This window comes from Cricetulus griseus, chromosome 5 (assembly GCF_003668045.3).
Source record: "Cricetulus griseus strain 17A/GY chromosome 5, alternate assembly CriGri-PICRH-1.0, whole genome shotgun sequence".
Taxonomy (NCBI): domain Eukaryota; kingdom Metazoa; phylum Chordata; class Mammalia; order Rodentia; family Cricetidae; genus Cricetulus; species Cricetulus griseus.
The window spans coordinates 182,521,043-182,538,408 of record NC_048598.1 but is presented as its reverse complement, the minus strand read 5'-3'; the positions used below and the strand labels follow the sequence as shown (position 1 = coordinate 182,538,408).

The 17,366-nt window shown below is 49.5% G+C and overlaps 1 protein-coding gene across 1 annotated transcript; it reads right to left on the bottom strand.

Moving 5' to 3' along the window:
* Positions 1 to 8,552: 8,552 nt before the first annotated feature.
* Positions 8,553 to 9,752, bottom strand: LOC113835835 (ras-related protein Rap-2c-like). The gene has a single exon (XM_035444853.1). It carries the CDS (start codon positions 9,750 to 9,752, stop codon positions 9,150 to 9,152), a length of 603 nt encoding a protein of 200 aa, XP_035300744.1. The 3' UTR covers positions 8,553 to 9,149.
* Between the last annotated feature and the right edge of the window lie 7,614 nt (positions 9,753 to 17,366).

Sequence of the window (17,366 nt, the reverse complement as noted above, 5' to 3'; positions counted from 1 at the left end):
CTAGTGCCTGGGTTCTAGCAGGCACAGCCACTTGACAATTATCTTGCCACTCCTGCTGTGACCTCCCTCTCCCCCATTATCTAACCCTGGGACCTCACAGGAAGGCCTCTGTGGCCAGCTGGTGATGAGCACAATGCTGGACAGTCTGGACAGAGACCAGAGCCTGCCAGTCCTGCTGAAGGATAGCTCTCGGGATGGATAGACCCACCACCCAGAGCTCGGCATGTGACTGCGCATACGGTACCTCATTTGGGCTGAAGGTAGCTTCAAACATGGGCCTTCACCAGCTCATGAACAGCTGTTAAGACTTGGAACAAAATTGGGAGAGTGATGAGGTACCCAGAGGAGAGAGAGGGAAGATGAAATTCTCTCACTGTGTAGCCAGTGCCGACATTTGTCACATGACCGCCCCAGGGCCATCTACTGCAGAAGAGGATGTCAGCATCAGGGTGAGAGACAATCCTTCTGTGCAGTCAGCTGTGCCCAGCCATCGAGGGCCTGTGCATAGGAGCCAGCCGGCCAGGCTGTAGGCTTAGCCTGGCCTCACCAAGCCTGTCTGTCTGTCTGCATTGTTGAGTGTTTACTGCCAAAAGCAGTCAGTAATGCTGGGGTCCTGTATGGCTCAAGTAATAGCCAACTCCTTGGTGGGAAGTTGGTAGCCTAAGAGCCCATCCTTTTGTCATGGCAGGAGCAGTAAATGTCCCCTTTGGGATAGGTGTCTACTCTGCATATGGATTTGCCCTCTGCCTTCTGCCTTCACCAGCATCTACAGACTCATTCCTGCCCCAGGAATCTTCATGGTGCTGCTCCAGGAGGTAAGACTTCAGGGAACTGAAAGGGAGGCAAATTCTCAAAGATGCAGTGTATTAGATAATTTCCTCATCGTGGCAAAAACGCCTGGCAGAAAGCAACTTGAAGGAGGGAAGATTCTGGCTCACAGTCTGGGAGGGTGCAGGACAGCAGGAGTCTGAGGATGCTCACTCACTCACATTTGCATGGATTAGAAAACAGGGGATTCCTGCATTTCTTTTATTCTTTCTGCTCCAGCCCCCAAGAAATGGTGCCACTCACTTCGGAGTGGGTCTTCCCCCCCAGTTAATCCTCTCAGGGACATAGCCAAATGTCTGCCTCACCAATGTCCAAGACATCTCTTATCACAATACAAATTAACTATTGCAAAGAGCTTAGAGTTCTCTAAACACACTAAACGTTAACCAAGCAACCTCATCTACATGCTGTTGTGTAATTAAAGGAGCCAAAAGAGAAGCTTGGGGGGCTGGAGAGATGGCTCAGAGGTTAAGAGCACTGACTGCTCTTCCAGAGGTCCTGAGTTCAATTCCCAGCAACTACATGGTGACTCACAACCATCTATAATGAGATCTGGTGCCCTCTTCCGGCCTGCAGGCATCCATGCAGGCAAAACATTGTATACATAAAAAAAAAAAAAAAAGTTTAAAAAAAAATTGCTTATTACGCCGGGCGTTGGTGGCGCACCCCTTTAATCCCAGCATTCGGGAGGCAGAGGCAGGCGGATCTCTGTGAGTTCAAGGCCAGCCTGGTCTCCAGAGTGAGTTCCAGGACAGGCTCCAAAGCTACACAGAGAAACCCTGTCTCAAAAAACCAAAAAAAAAAAAAAAAAAAAGAAAGAAAAGAGCAGCTTGGGGTCCTAAACTGGTCACAGATCTAAAGGGTAAACTAATGACAGGAAATACAGTCAGCTGTGACTTCCTGGGTCAGAGCTAACAAAAGCTAAATGTGAAATCGTTACGTTGGTTTGGCTGTCACCCTATCTCAAAACCCATGCTGAGTCGGGACTGCACAGGTCAGCCTTTACCTGACTGCAGAGCTGAAGGACAGTAATGGAACATGGAATGGAGGGGCCAAACACACCCATCTCAGCTGAAACAGAAGAAGCGGGTGCTGAAGGTGAAGGGACCAGCTCCCCTCTCGGCAGCCATAACGGCCGAACACGTGCTTCTATGACCTTGTCCTACACACTAGAAAGTCAGATGCCTGCCTCATGACAAGGAGCCAATCAGAAGTTAGCTGGTGGCGCTATGCTTTACGACCCTGGGTGTGCTTTACGGACAAGTGCACAGCAATGACACACAAAGCATAGCAACAACCCTGGGAGGGCCTATGGGCCATAACAACCAGTTGACCAATCAACACAGGGCAAGCCCTCCAAGCCTGGGGGCACACCAATCCTGAGCCTGTGCGTACCCCTAGACATTCCCCTTACGCTGTCCTATAAGATCTCTTGGGAGGCCCTAGGAGCTGTCTTTTCGAGCCATCCGCCATGGCAGGAGGGTGAAAGACCAGAGCTAACATGGGGTTAGCTCATTAAATTACAATAAAGCCTCATGCACTTTGCATCAAGCTCTCGACTCCGCCTGGTGACTGGGGTGACCGAGAACATGGCCTGGGACCCCGGATACTTGAGTTTTCCGAGGGTCTAACAAAGGCGAGGTACGGCAGTGCTGAAGGCTGGGCATGGTGCCACAAGCCTTTAACCTCAGCACTTGGCAAGCAGAGGCAGGTGGGTCTCTATGAGTTTGAGGCCAGCCTGGTACACATAGGAGAGCCAGGGCTACATAGAGAAAACCTGTCTCAAAAACACAAACAAAAGTTCAGAAGAAGCAGGGCTTGAGAGATGGCTCAGCAGTTAGAGTTCTGGCTGCTCTTCATAGGACCGGCCTTTAGTTCCCAGGATCACGTCATTATGCCTGTAGCTCCAGCTCCAGGGAATCTGATGCTCTCGTCTGGTCTCCACCAGAAACTGCACACATGGCGGATCTACCTTCATGCATGCACACAAAATAAATCTTTAAAAGATTAGGACCCACTAGACAAAATTGAACACCACCCCACGATAAATACATTTAACAAACAGGAGCTAGAAGGAAACTACTTTGACATAACAAAAGTTAATTGTGACTATTTTACTCAGCAATGAAGTCTAGAGGTTGGGCATGGTGGCACACTGGAGGCTGGGCACAGAGGTGCACACCTTTAATACCAGAACCTGGGAGGCCACTCTGATTCAGGCCACCCTGGTCTACATGGTCCTCAAAAAAAAAAAAAAAAAGAAAAGAAAAGAAAAGCCATGTCTTTCTCAGCTGGTCTTGGTTTTCACACCAGGGCTCACATTACCCCAGACAGAATGCATTTTTCATGTCCACCTCAATAGACAAAGACTCCATGAGGCTGGCTCTTTATCCTTTTGCAGCTCACCCACCCCACCTTCTTAGAAAGCCAGACCTTCACTCTCATCAAAAGCTTGCTTAGCCTCCTGGTTTGGGGAAGTGCTTTGAAGAAGGTGTGTTTAACCTCAGGCTTCCCAGTTCTCTTGTCAAGGAGTTAATGAAGTGAAGTCCATCTCCAGGCCCATGGTATCCAATAGTTCCATCTTTAATCCAATCCCCAGGGGCCACCAGTGGGGTGGAGGATTACAGCAAGCACCATCCACCACTGGCACTCAGCACCCGCACACGCTGGTCTTCACACGACTGAATGGGCATACTGCTTCCACAAGAGAAGCCTTTTTTCTTCAGTTGAACTCACTCTTGTTCCCTTCTATGGTAGAGAGAGAGGCAAGGTCACTGCAGCCATTCCTGGGCTATGATATCAATTTATGGATCATATCAATCGCTCCATAAGCCAAGGCAGTGCCAACTGAATCTGCCGTGGCCTGAAAACAGAATGCTAAGCTTTAGACCTCGCAATTCTATGAAATCCTGGGAAGAAGGCAGCACCTGAAGTATGGTTCCCCATGCACGAAGTGTCCTGGAATCTGCAGATCCATGAAACTCTGAGACAGCTTACCTGGCTCTCCCCTCCTCCACCTCTACACAGTGGCTGGACTGGAGCTCTGGGCTCACCAAAGGTTATATCTGTCACCAAGCCTGCCTGAGTTCAATCCCCAGTTCTCTTATGGTGGAAAGAGAGAGCCAGCTCCTGCAAGTTGTCCTCTGACCTCTGCATGCATACTACAGCAAACACATAGACAAATAAATGTAAAACTAAAATGGAGCAGGGTGAGGTGTGGCAGAGTTAATAGCTCTGGCTGCTCTTGCAAGGGACCCAAGTGTGATTGCCAGCCTCCACATGGTGTCTAGGTCTCCACAGCCCTAGGTGATCTGATGCCTCCTTCTGGTCTCCCAGAGCAATGCACTCACTTAGTGCACAGACTTACAAGCAGGTAAAACATCTGCACACATAAAATGAATTACATTAATCTTTAAAAATATACATGTTAATGAATATTTTTAACGTAATGGGTCCTTTAGAAAAATGGCATACCCAATCAATAGAGCTGGTAGGAAGCTGGGGGTACTTATCCCCATGGCATACCCAATCAATAGAGCTGGTAGGAAGCTGGGGGTACTTATCCCCAACACACCTACAGAAGACCAAAGTACAAGAGGGCTATTCTCAAAGACTTTCAGGGGTGCCTTTTCTTTAATGGGTTGACCCCCAAATCACAGAGGTCCACCAAGATTCTTGAAGAATCATATCAGCATGGATATCACCAGTGTGGATTAAAGAAAGGGGATAGAGTAAGACTTCAGACCACCGGAGTTACACTAGAGGTGTGTGCGAGCTGCACACACGGAGGTCAGCGGGATAACGGAGAATCTGCCTTTTTGTGCAGCAGTCTTTTGATAGGGGAATGTCCTTCTGTGTGCTGTGACTATATATCAGTTGATGGATAAAGCTGTTAGGGCCAATGGGCAGGCAGAATTTAGCTAGGGAGGAATTCTGAACAAAGAGGCAGGCAGAAGAAAGACAGATGGCAGACGCCATGTAGTTGTGGGGGAGTCGAGACATCGCTGGTAAGCCAAGGCTGCATGGAGTTACACAGACTAATACAAATGGGTTAACAGTTAAGAAGCCCAAGCCAATGGCCAAGCAATTATAAATATATATTTATTTATATGTCATTGAGTGGTTATGTCATTAAGCAGCTGCAGGACCCGGTGGGCAGAGAGGAAACCAGTCCAGTGGGACCGAGAGAGATGGCAAAAAATCTCCTTTTACAGTCTTCGTGTTTCTTTCTTTCTTTACAGCAATAAAACCAAGCAGCCTTCTGCTGGGAAACCTCACCAGGCCATGGGCTGCAGCGGGCCACTCTCAGCTTACCACTGGGTGGCAACAGGGCTAAGCTATGCATTATTCTGCAATTCCCAGTAGCAAATCATCCACTTCCTTCTGAACTCTCTCCCACACCCAGCATCCTGAAGTCCCTGTCCCATGGTGGCCTGTCTGGGGAGCTTTTGCCTTTGGCTACCACACTCCTCAGAGTACAGACTGTCTACATTTTCAGAGGTTTGCTGTCAGTGCCCTGTCTAGCCTCATGGCTATATTGGGTATTTGGTGATGCAGGAGGGGGAGGAAAACAAAAACAAACAAACAAAAAAAAAAAAACAAAGCTGTCTCAGCCTCAGGGTTGGGAACAGCCAAGTGTGGGTTCTCAGTTTTCTGGGGGATTAGAAGCCTGAAGTACTGGGCTGGTCCTCTGCGCTGTGTCTCATCTGATTCATTTTGTGTCTCTAGGGTGTCATCAGGACACTATCATTTTCATGTTTACCTGGGAAGGGCCCACTTCCAGTCTAGCCTGGGAGCTGCTGCTGGCTGGAGACGTCAGTTTCTTGCTGTGTCCACAGAGCCCGGCACTGCATATGTGTATAGCACAAATAATAAAAGACCCAGAGACAGTTATTGGAATTCAAGCTTCAAGCTGAAGATCAAAAAGCAAAGCAGCCAGACACTAGCTCTTACCTCTAGCTCAGGCTGAAAGGGCTGATCCACTGAACCTCGGACTGCAATCCAGACTGCACTGCTCTCTTCAATGCGGCCAAATGCTCGGAGATTGACTTTGCTTCTTCCTTATACCTCTCAAATCCTGGGATTTCAGGCGTGGAACCCCAGGTGCTGAGATCTCATTTGTGTGAGCTGTTTTAGACTGGATCAGTTTCACATAGCTCAGTGTGGCCTTGAACTAACAGAGACCCATTTACCTCTGTCTCGTGAGTCCAGGGATTAAAGGTGCCACCACTGCCTAGCTTCTATAGCTAACTAGTGCGGCTGTCTTTGCATTCTGATACTTCAGGCAATCTTTATTAAATCATAAATAACATATCATCACACATGTTTTTCAAGGGGGCAAACATAGCAGAGGTTGACCCTTTTGTGATGTGATTTTGAAAGTCATGAAAGTGATGAAAGCATTCCATAACTCAGGTCATATTATGTTTCTGAAATAAACAGCTCTAATAGGGCGCTGGAGAGATGGCTCAGTGGTTAAGAGCACTGGCTGCTCTTGCAGAGGTCTTGAGTTCAATTCCCATCAACCACATGGTGGCTCACAACCATCTGTAGTGAGATCTGGTGCCCTCTTCTGGCCTGCAGGAATACATGCAGGCAAAACACTGCATACATGATAAATAAATCTCTTATTTTTTTTTTTAAGAGCTCTAATAGGGCAGACCAGCCTTGAGGGCTGAGGTCACCACAGGGAATATACCCTGGGAAGTGGGTGTCACTGGGGTATCTCAGAGACTTTGGCCACACGACGATATTGAGGCCCTGTGTTAAGATGAGGTAGTTACCCAGGCAGGCCATGCACTGTAACTCTGGAGAAAGGAGTGATGTCATTTTAATCCCCCAAAAGAATTCTCTACACCACAGTAGCCCTAATCACACAGAGAAACCGCAGTGTACTGGCCAGAACAGCTCTGCCTGAGTCCAGGGAGGGGCTGGGACACTCACTGCCTCCCCCCTCCCTCTCTCCACTGCTCAGTTTGACATTCAGCCACTTAGGGGACATACTCCTTAGTTGCACAGAGCAGGGCCACAGTGTCAAGACCTGGGAAAGTCATTTCACGCCAGCCTGAGGTGCCTGGCCTGGGAACTGTGCCTGCAAGGGCAGAGCCCCTTGACAGTCCCTTGCAAATCCACTTTGGGGTCATTTAGGCATCCCCTGCCACCAAAGGGACAGAGGCAACTTATACCTGACATACAGATGATAGAAGTATATAGAGGAAAATCCTGTGTGTGTGTGTGTGTGTGTGTGTGTGTATTTAACTGTATGTATATAATCATGATATATATATATCATGTCTTTAATTGTGTGTGTGTGTGTATTTAACTGTATGTATATAATCATGATATATATATATATATCATGTCTTTAATTGTGTGTGTGTATTTAACTGTATGTATATAATCATGATATATATATATATATATATCATGTCTTTAATTGTGTGTGTGCCATGTGCACATGTGTCTGTCCCAGAAAGCTGCTTCTTCCTCACTCCTGAGCACACTCCTGAGGATGGAAGAGTTGGCCTCACACCCTGCTCCTTCATTTGGTCCACCAGGCAGGAAGAACCCTGGACTCTCAACTGGAAACTTGGATCTGACTGGGGGTATCTGAGGTCATCCCAGAAGTCCAAAGGCAGAAAAGGCTGGCTGGGAACATTTTAGTGGATCAAGGCCTGGTATTTATAAGGGCTGGGACCCAGGGACATATAAGCAATCTTTGGAGGCCTCAGCACTAGCCGATGGGGAGCCGGAAGGGGACGCCCGACTTCCAGTCCTGGGGCCAATCGCCCAGGCTGGGGACTGTGTTCTCTGCAGAGCCCCTATCCAGAGCATGGAGAATCTTATATTCCCTGAGCTCCAGAAGCAGGGCTGGCTTTGACACAAGGCTGAGGTCAGGAAAGTACTACCATTGTCCCCACATACTACTCCTCATCTCTGAAACAGGGCCTTAGAGAGATGGCTGAGGTCTGGCAGGAAGGCCAGCTAAGGATGTGTGTGCATGTGATAGGTTCTAAGGCTTGTAAAGGGAGTAGCCTGAGCCAACCTGACTCAAGGGGGGAGGAAGAGTGAAGACAGGACAGCCTAGCCATCGCCTTCTCTCCGAGAATCTGCACGTGGGTTCTGAAACATGCTCTTTACATTAAGGAAAAGTATCACATATCATATAAATAAAAGTGAACGGACCCCGTCACATGACGGTTCACCAACTTTCCTTTCACAATGTTAACTCTTTCAGGTCACAGGAAGGCTAGAGCTTCCTGGTTCATTTCAGGGTACTCACATGGGTGAGGCCCCTAAATTTAAAAACTATGTTGCAGCTAGGGAACTCCTTAACTTGGCACATGCACATTTTCAAAGGTCGGTTTTAAACACCCAACACTACTACTAAACTGCTGCATTTAAGAGCTCCTATTGCCAGGCGGTGGTCTTTGACCCCAGCACTCTGTTGTGCAAGCCTGAGGACCTGAGTTCAAATCCCAGCCTATATTGTAATTCCGGTACTCCTTATACAAGATGTACCCAGGAGATGAAAGAACACGGAAATCAGTGAACAAAAAAAAAAAAAGACACCCTGTCTCAAACAAGGGGGAATAGGAGGACCAAAGCCTGGTTGTCCCCTTACACTCGTGCGCACACACATGCACTAGCATCACACAAACAATAAAAAATAAAACGTGAAAAATAAACCTTTAGGGTTTACATATAAGCTAGAGAGACACATGTTAAAAATTAGCAACCTCTAATTTTATTTCCAACGCAGGGATGTAGAAACCAACTAAAAGTCAATTACAAGGTAGGGCTGAGCTATCTTTGTGTGTGTGCACAGTTGTCCTCCATACAGTATCCCCTTTCAAACCAACCCAGCGTAAGTCATAACTATATTTAGGAATTCCTGTTGAGGAAAATCTTACTGCTGGATTCAGAGCTGTAAAAAGGAGAGAGAAAACCCTCCTGCAACTGAAGTAAACTTGTCTTTAGTGCAGACTCCCCAACCAATCCAAAGCTCACAAGCTGCTATTTACAAAATTTAGACGGGGGGGGGGTGATGGGAGGAGGTGGGGGTCGGGAAGTCCAGAAACAAGCTGATTGAAGAAACAGGGCTGTAAATTCTCTTTACAGAAAAATGCAGTCTGTGGTTTCTTCTTATAGCACAGTCGGAGGGCAACGGGCAGGGCGGGCGGTGGCAAAGTTTTTGCCAAACACTGAAGACACGTAGGCAGACTGAAGCACCGTTTGGGGCGAATATCTGGGAACAGCCACTTGGTTACGGTTCCGTAACTTCCTCGGGGTAAGGCACTGAACCTGCGGACCGCAACGCGCTAGCCAATGAACCTCTCCGCGGGCCACGTCTCCAGGGCGTTGGCGGGGATGCGGGGAGCCTCCCGCGCCGCCGGCGCCAGGGCCTCCATCTCGCGCACCACCTGCGTGAACACGCGGTCCACCATCATCTTGCTCTTGGCCGTGACCTCCAGGAACGGGCACCGCCACTCTCGGGCCAGCGCGCGGCCCTGCGCCGTCAGCACCTGGCGCTCGGCGTCCAGGTCGGCCTTGGTGCCCACCAACACCAGCGGGACGGCGCGCGAGCCCCGCAGCCGGCCCATGCGCTCGCGCAGCGGCCGCACGGCCTGGAACGAGGCCTCGCTGCACACGCTGTAGAGCACCACGAAGCCGTCGCTGTTCCGGATGTACAGGTCCTTGAGGGTGACCAGGTGCTCGGCGCCCACCGTGTCCACGATCTCCAGCAGCGCGGGAGCCCGGTTCACCTCGATCACCTTGCTGAACAGCTCCTCCACCGACGGCTCGCAGCGCTCGGGGAAGCGGCCGCACGCGAACTGCGTGGCCAGCGCCGTCTTGCCCACCTCCGCGCCGCCGAGCAGCACCACCCGGTAGCCCTTGGCGGGGCGCAGCACCGGACCCTCCATGGCCGGGACGAGGGGACGCGGGCAATGGCGCTGGGAGGCGGCGCGGGGGGCGGACGGGGGGCGGGGCGCAGGGCCCAGGGCGCGCGCGCGTCCCCGGGGCGCCCGGGAGGGGGACCCCGCCGTGGCCCCGCCGCCGCCCCGGGTCACTGGGTCTCTTCGCCCCAGCCCCGTCTCCACCACCCCGCTGCACCCCAGCTGCGGCCTCCCCGCCAGCCGCGTCTCCCGTGCGTCCCCGGGAGCTTCCCGGCCATGCTCGGCTTCCCTCCCTCCCACTCCCCTCCCGGAGACCGGCTGGGGCCCCGCGGTCAGTCCTAGAGCGACTATCTCCATGGGGGAGCCCCTCCGTTGACACACCAGAAGGTAACCTGATCCCTTCCTGGCCAACCCAGGAAAGACAGGGATTTCCGCAGCTCTGCAGAGCCAGACGTGCCCACTCAAGGTCACTCTGCTCTCTCTCTCTACCGCCCGCCCCTTCAGCCTGGGAAGACCCCAGGCTCAAGGGCACACGAAGGAGAAGCCTGTCAGAGAGGGTCTCGCTCGGTTCCCTCTTGGATGCTGTGATCCTCACCCTGGTCCCTTCTCCCTGAACTCTGTACGGTGTAAACCACACAACCTCACCCACCGAACCCCTTCCTGGTTGCTCATCCTGGTGAGGACTCCTCGCCTAAGCCTAGGACTGTAGTGACCCGGTAACTTGTCATCCACACCACTGTGTCGCTCTGGGGAAGTGAGAATTCACGGAACAGCAAGCAGAACCTGGGTACAAAGCCCACCGCCACCTTCTCAGATCCCTTCTATCCCTGGCTGCTGAGGAGAAAGGCTGGGCCCCAGTTTTGGCACAGTTTCCCTGAATGAATTCCCTTCTGCCTCCTGGAAAAAACAGCTGCCTTGGCGGCCTGCACAGCTCTGGTGAAATTGAAGTGGCCCACCAGAAGAATGTGCTTTTCTAGAAGCCATGCGGAAACATTCTTAACATACAGTGATTTCCAAAAAGACATTCTGTAACAGCAAGTTAGCAGAAGTAGGAACTAACACGGAAAATAAGTAACCAAACAATCCCTGAGACATTACGCTCCATCCAGGTTCAACAGCGTCCTGTAGATGACGTCTGAAGGGACTCGGAGCAATGCACAGGACAGGACAGGAAACCCCAGCCAGCACAATCACATCCCAAATCTGCGATGCTGGCACTATCTGGCACAAAATAACAAAATAATGACTTTTTTTTTTTTTTTTGGCCTGACGAAATAGAAAACGGAACAGGAATCCACAGGAGACTAATTTGAGAAAGATTCTACCAAGAACACTGTAAAGTAAAAATTCAAGTTTTTGTTTTAGTATGTAAACTAAGAGGAATAATACCATGGTATAAGAAGTACCTATTGGGAGCTGGAGAGATGGCTCAGAGGTTAAGAGCACCGACTGCTCTTCCAGAGGTCCTGAGTTCAATTCCCAGCAACCACATGGTGGCTCACAGCCATCCGTTATGAGATCTGGTGCCCTTTTCTGGTGTGCAGATATACATGGAAGCAGAATGTTGTACACATAACAAATAAATAAAATCTTTTAAACAAAATACCCATCTTGGGGCTCTTTGCCTAGGAGGGGCCTGGAAGATAGAGTTGAGGAGGCATGGAGCACGTTTCCAGCATTTTCAGGTTTCACCGCTATAACCAAAGAAGCATTCAAAAAGGCTCCTACACCCGTTCCCCACAGTCCCCAGCCATGAGCGTCACAACCATCACCTTCATCCGAACACCAGTGACCACTCACTAAGGCCTCTCAAGATTCCAGCCGACCACTCCTGCGGGATGTGTGTAATTGTACCTGACCTTCTGGTCTTAGGAGGTGCTTGAGTACATACATAGTGTGTGGAAGGGTAACAGAGAGCAGGGGGACCCCATGTGTGCATCTAGGGGAGACTGCTGTCCATGTGGGAGTGGCTGCCTTAGGGTCACCCACCCTCACCTGGACTCTGTGAACGAACCAAAGGAACCCATTGGTTCCCCAAGTTGGACTTTGATGGAATCCTTTAGTTTGTTGTTAGTACCCCATATGGAAGTGGTAGACAGTTTATGCCTCTCCTGGCAGAGTTCCTGAAACACAGCTGTAACTAAAATGTATAAATAGACATGTGAAACAAATTTACATTTGAACTTCACCTGGTTCACAAGAGTCCAAGCCCTTGGGATTTCTAAGTGCAGTGAACAGAGTCCTGTGTCAAAAGCAACATCCCCTTCATCCATACTTGAGCTTGCATTCATGTGTTGACTGGCTGGAGAGGGGCAGGTCGCTCAAGGGCTATCTGTGAGGAGAAGGCTGGGCACCCCAGACCCATGTTGAGGTTCAGAGTGGTTAAAAAGACGGGGACTGAGCCATGTCAGTGACCACTGACTTATTTTATTAATCAAGGCTATGAAAATAGGACCTCCATATAAATCTTTTTTGTTTTGTTTTGTTTTTCGAGACAGGGTTTCTCTGTGTAGCTTTGGAGCCTATCCTGGCACTTGCTCTGGAGACCAGGCTGGCTTCAAACTCACAGAGATTCACCTGCCTCTGCCTCCCAAGTGCTGGGATTAAAGGCGTGCGCCACCAACTTTTGCCTAGCTCCATATTAATCTTATCCAAAGGGATTTGGAGAACTTCTGGGCTGATGTAGGAAGGTGGGACACCCCAACATCTGTACATAGGACAGAATCCCCTGTAATAAGGACCCTCCCAGATCTCACCTTGAGCACCTCCCCATCTGTTCCTTTGTCTCCTCTATCATGAGCACGTAAATGCTTGGGGAGTGCAGCCTGAGTTCCATGAGCCTTGAGAGTGTGTTTATGGATGTGTGGGGGCTCAGGCTTGCCACTGGTTCTGTACTGGAGGCAATGCTCCAGACTTGTGAGCTCAGCACTTTCACTGCCCAGTGTCAGAATTAAATACCAGCCCTTGCTTCACCGGTGTGTGTGGAGTCAGCGTGGAAACACCCACCTTTGGTGTCAGAAGTGGTGTGAGCAGCAGTTTTTCTTTAGCAGGTTATGCAGTTGCTGAGCGCAGCTCAGGAGATAAAACCAGCTGGGGCTGGTTTCCCTCAGCAGCTGCCTCATACTGTAGGGGGGATGGAAGACCCTCCCTGCATCAGGAAGGCTTTCATGTGGCCACAGAATGTCTTGAATTGACAGGTGTCTGGTTTAAGGGTTTGTTGTTTGTGAGGCTTTGAAAACCACTGATAAAAGCCAGCCAACCTCGGTCACTCTTACTACTATTGTTGCAGAGGTCTTTTTTCACTTCTTACTGATGACATGAAACTGTGACCTCCCCCCATCATAAAGACACAGGCTTCACCCTACAGCCCCATCTTAACCCACCTGCTGCACCACTGAACCTGTAGAAAAGCCCAAGGCTCACCCTCGGATCCTTCACCCAACACCAGCAAAGTGGACTTCACAGTGCAGCGGAGAGGCAGGCTGTTCCCAGAGCCCTGCCCTGCCCTTCCCTCTGGAGCTTCTGACTCTTCTAATCAGGGTTCCCTGAATCCACAGCATGGGGCAGGCACTGGGTGCAAGTCATTGGTGTTTAGAGGTGGGTTCAGGGACCAGGAATGGGGACTCTGGACAAGTCGGGGCAAGGCACAGAGAATCCAATGTCAGTATGTATGCTGAGTTGGGCACTGAAGTAAAATGTACCTCGAATTGTACACAACACACTCGGAAAAGGAGCACACTCACCTACGGCAGCCACACACAGCCTACACTCATGAAGGGAGGTGTAGAACCTTTCAACAGTGGCTGCAGAGAAACTGGGCTGAAAACATCCAAACCGCACCCGCACAGCTGGCTGGCTGGCCCCTGCAGCCATGACCAGGGCCCACGAGTGTATAAGTGAATAAAAAGGCCATAGGTGCTTATGCTTTGAAAATGCCCCATTGTTTTCGGGTGTGCAGAAACCTGTAAACAATAATGGGTACTGTGACGACAATCTCATTAGTCACTTTGATGAGACCTAGAAACACCTGGCCACCTGGCCTCTAGGTGTGGTCGTAGATGGCATGGCTGGACTCCTGGATGCTTCCTGACTGAAGATGTAACGGGCTCAGCCGCTCCAAGCTCCTGCTGTTGTGACTTCCCCAGTATGACAGACTATAACTCTCTGCTGATACTGTGAATCAAATAAGCCTCTTGTCCCTTACGGTGCTTTTTTGTTGTTGTTTTGTTTCTCGTTTTGTTTTGTTTTTCGAGACAGGGTTTCTCTGTAGGCCTGACTGTCCTGGAACTTGCTTTGTAGACCAGGATGGTCTCGAACTCACAGAGATCCGCCTGCTCTGCCTCCGGAGTGCAGGGATTAAAGGCGTGCGCCACCAATGCTGGGCGGGCCTCCAGCACACTTCACGGTAACAGAAGTCATGGGGACAGCTGTGTCCCTCAAGTCCTTTCCTTCTTGCTTTATCTGGAGTGAGACACAAAGGCAAGCAAGCATCCATGCCCTCCCTCTGCCCGGCACTGTGGACTTGCTGCAAACGGCTGGTCCCCAGCCAAGGCTCCCAACACGCAAGGATGCTGGTGCACTCTGTCTCAGAGTTTCTGTTAGGAATGAACATCTGATTTTTTTTTTTTTTTTTTTTTTTTGGTTTTTTCGAGACAGGGTTTCCCTGTGGCTTTGGAGGCTGTCCTGAAACTAGCTCTTGTAGACCAGGCTGGTCTCGAACTCACAGAGATCTGCCTGCCTCTGTCTCCTGAGTGCTGGGAAAACGTCTGATTTTTACAACCTCCCATAAGCTCAATAAGAACACCTCTCCTCACACACTCAGGGTTGTAAATGTGACTGGTAGGTGTGACTGCTGAATCACACTTCTCTCATCTCTGATCAACTCCACCTTCTCTGCTCCTTTACTGTGCTTATTTGTGTCGGTCTCAGACCTCACGTACTGGTCCCTCCTGGGATGCTACTCCCTTAGGAGTCTGCGTGATTTCTTTGCACACTGGATCCATGTTTCCTGCCGCAATGTCACTGACATGAAGTGATCATTCCATGCTGACTGTTACATGTGAACTGTGTCGTCCTCCCTGCCCCCCCCCACGACCCCTCCGGTGATCTGTGATTCATATGCTGAAATTCTAGTCCCCAGGATCTCAGAGTGTGACACTGCAGATACAAACCTTGAATGCAGATCTGTTAAGGTGAGGAGCTCACACCGGAGAAGGAGGATCCCGGATCCCAGGATAAGGAGGTCCTGATAGGGGAGGGGTGGGAGCTGTGGCTCAGTCGGTAAAGCACCTGCTCTAAAAGATGAAGACCCAAGTTCTATCCCTAGAACCTACATAAAGCAAGCTGAGTATAGCGGCATGTACTGGTAATCTCAGCTCTAGGGAAGCAGAAACAGTAGATTCTTGGGGCTCAAAATTCAGCCAGAAATGGCCTTGTTAGCAACTCCCAGGCCACTGAGAGACCCTATGTCAGGAAAGAAAAGGGAAGGAAGCAAAAGAAAGGTGTCAGCACCTGAGGAACACAACATCCATGGTTGTCTTCCAGCACATACACACCACACACACACTCACATACACACACACACCACACACACACCACACACATACACACACTCACATACACACACTCACACACACACACACTCACATACACACACCATACACATACATACACACAAACACACACACACATACACATATACATACACACACACACCACACACACACACACACCATACACATACATACATACACACAAACACAGACACACACACTCACATACACACACACACCACACACACACACTCACATACACACACACAGACACACACACATACACACCACACATACATACATACACCATACACATACATACAATACACACAAACACACACACACACACTCACACACACACATACATACACACACCATACACATACATACATATACACACAAACATACAGACACACTTACTCACATACACACACACCATACACACCACACACACACACACACACACACACACACACCCCACACACAATGGAAAACAGACATCACGTGTCTTCCTAATCACTCTTCACTTTTTTTCAAACTTTATTATTTAAGAGTTGCAAGTAAAAAAAAAAAAAAATAGCACTCACCACAGTTAACCAGACCCAAGTACGACAGAACTCAGTGAATCTCTCTCCAGTGAGAGCAGCCACTGGGAATAGAAGCTGTGGAGCTCCACAGTGGATACATACGTCCACTGCTGAACACGTCTTTACGCACTTACTCACTACCCAGTGGAAAATCCGTGACAGAGCTACAAGAGCAATTCGCCCTCTTCTGGAACACGTGTCTATGACCTGCATTCAGTCTGTATAATATGTAGCTTTTTTGGTCTGTTTTCTGTATGTTGTACTGTACTCACATGTACAGTTGTTATTTGGGGTTTGTTGTTGTTGTTTTGAGATAGGTTCTGTAATTAAATCTGCTACACTGACTGGCCAGCAAACTCTCGGAGTCCTCCTGTCTCCACCACCCTTGTGCTATCACAGGTGACTGTGACTGCTCCAGTCTTTATATGGTGCTGGGGTTCCCTCCCCTCAGGGCCTCAGGCTTGCAAAGCAGGGACTTAACTAAGCTATCTCCCCAGTCCCACGTGTATTTTGCTGGTTCGTGGGTTGGTTATTGTTTTTAGCTACATTTTTAATTTATTTGGGGGATATACAGACACTATGGAGCAGTTTGGAGGTCAAAGGATAACTTGGGGGAATTGTTTTTTCCTTCCCACATGTGGGTCCCAGGGATCGAACTCAGGCTTGGTATCAAGTGCCTTTACTCACTGAGTCATCTCATTGGCCCCTGTTGGTAGTTGTTTGTTTTGGGGTTTTTGAGACAGGGTTTCTCTATGTAGCCCTGGCTGTCCTATAACTCACTATGTAGACCCAGATTGGCCTCAAACTCACATAGGTCCTCCTTCCTCAGTCTCCTGAGTACTGGGACCAAAGTCATACACAGCTATGCTTGGCTCTGATGGTGGCTTTTTTGTTGTTTTTAATGTGTATGGGTGTTTGCCTGCACATATATTTATGCACTGAGTGCATGGAGCGTGTGTGGAGGGCAGAAGAGAGCATTGGAGCCCGAACTGGAGTTATAGACAGTTGTGAGCCACCGTGTAAGCAAGAGCTAGGAATTGAACTGAGATCCTTTGGAAGTGCAGCCAGGGCCAGGGTATTATGTAACTGAGGGTGATCTGAATTCCTGATCTTCACTTCCCAATGCTGGGATTATATGTGTGCACTACCATGCCTGGTTCATATTTGTGAATTCTCGCCCTTTTGTAAGTCCCCCCATTGTTTGTTGCCTAAAAACTGTTAACACAAAGCACTTCTGTGTGGAGATGGCGGCCCTCTGAATGGGAGCCCAAGTGAGGCCAGTGGGTTAGTATTAAATGTTTTTTTTTTTATTTTTTATTTACTTTTTGGTTTTTCAAGACAGGGTTCCTCTGTGTAGCTTTGGAGCCTATCCTGGCACTCTCTCTGTAGACCAGGCTGGCCTCGAACTCACAGAGATCCGCCTGCCTCTGCCTCCCGAGTGCTGGGATTAAAGGCATGCGCCACCATCGCCCGGCAAGATATTTTATTTTTTAAAACTCTGT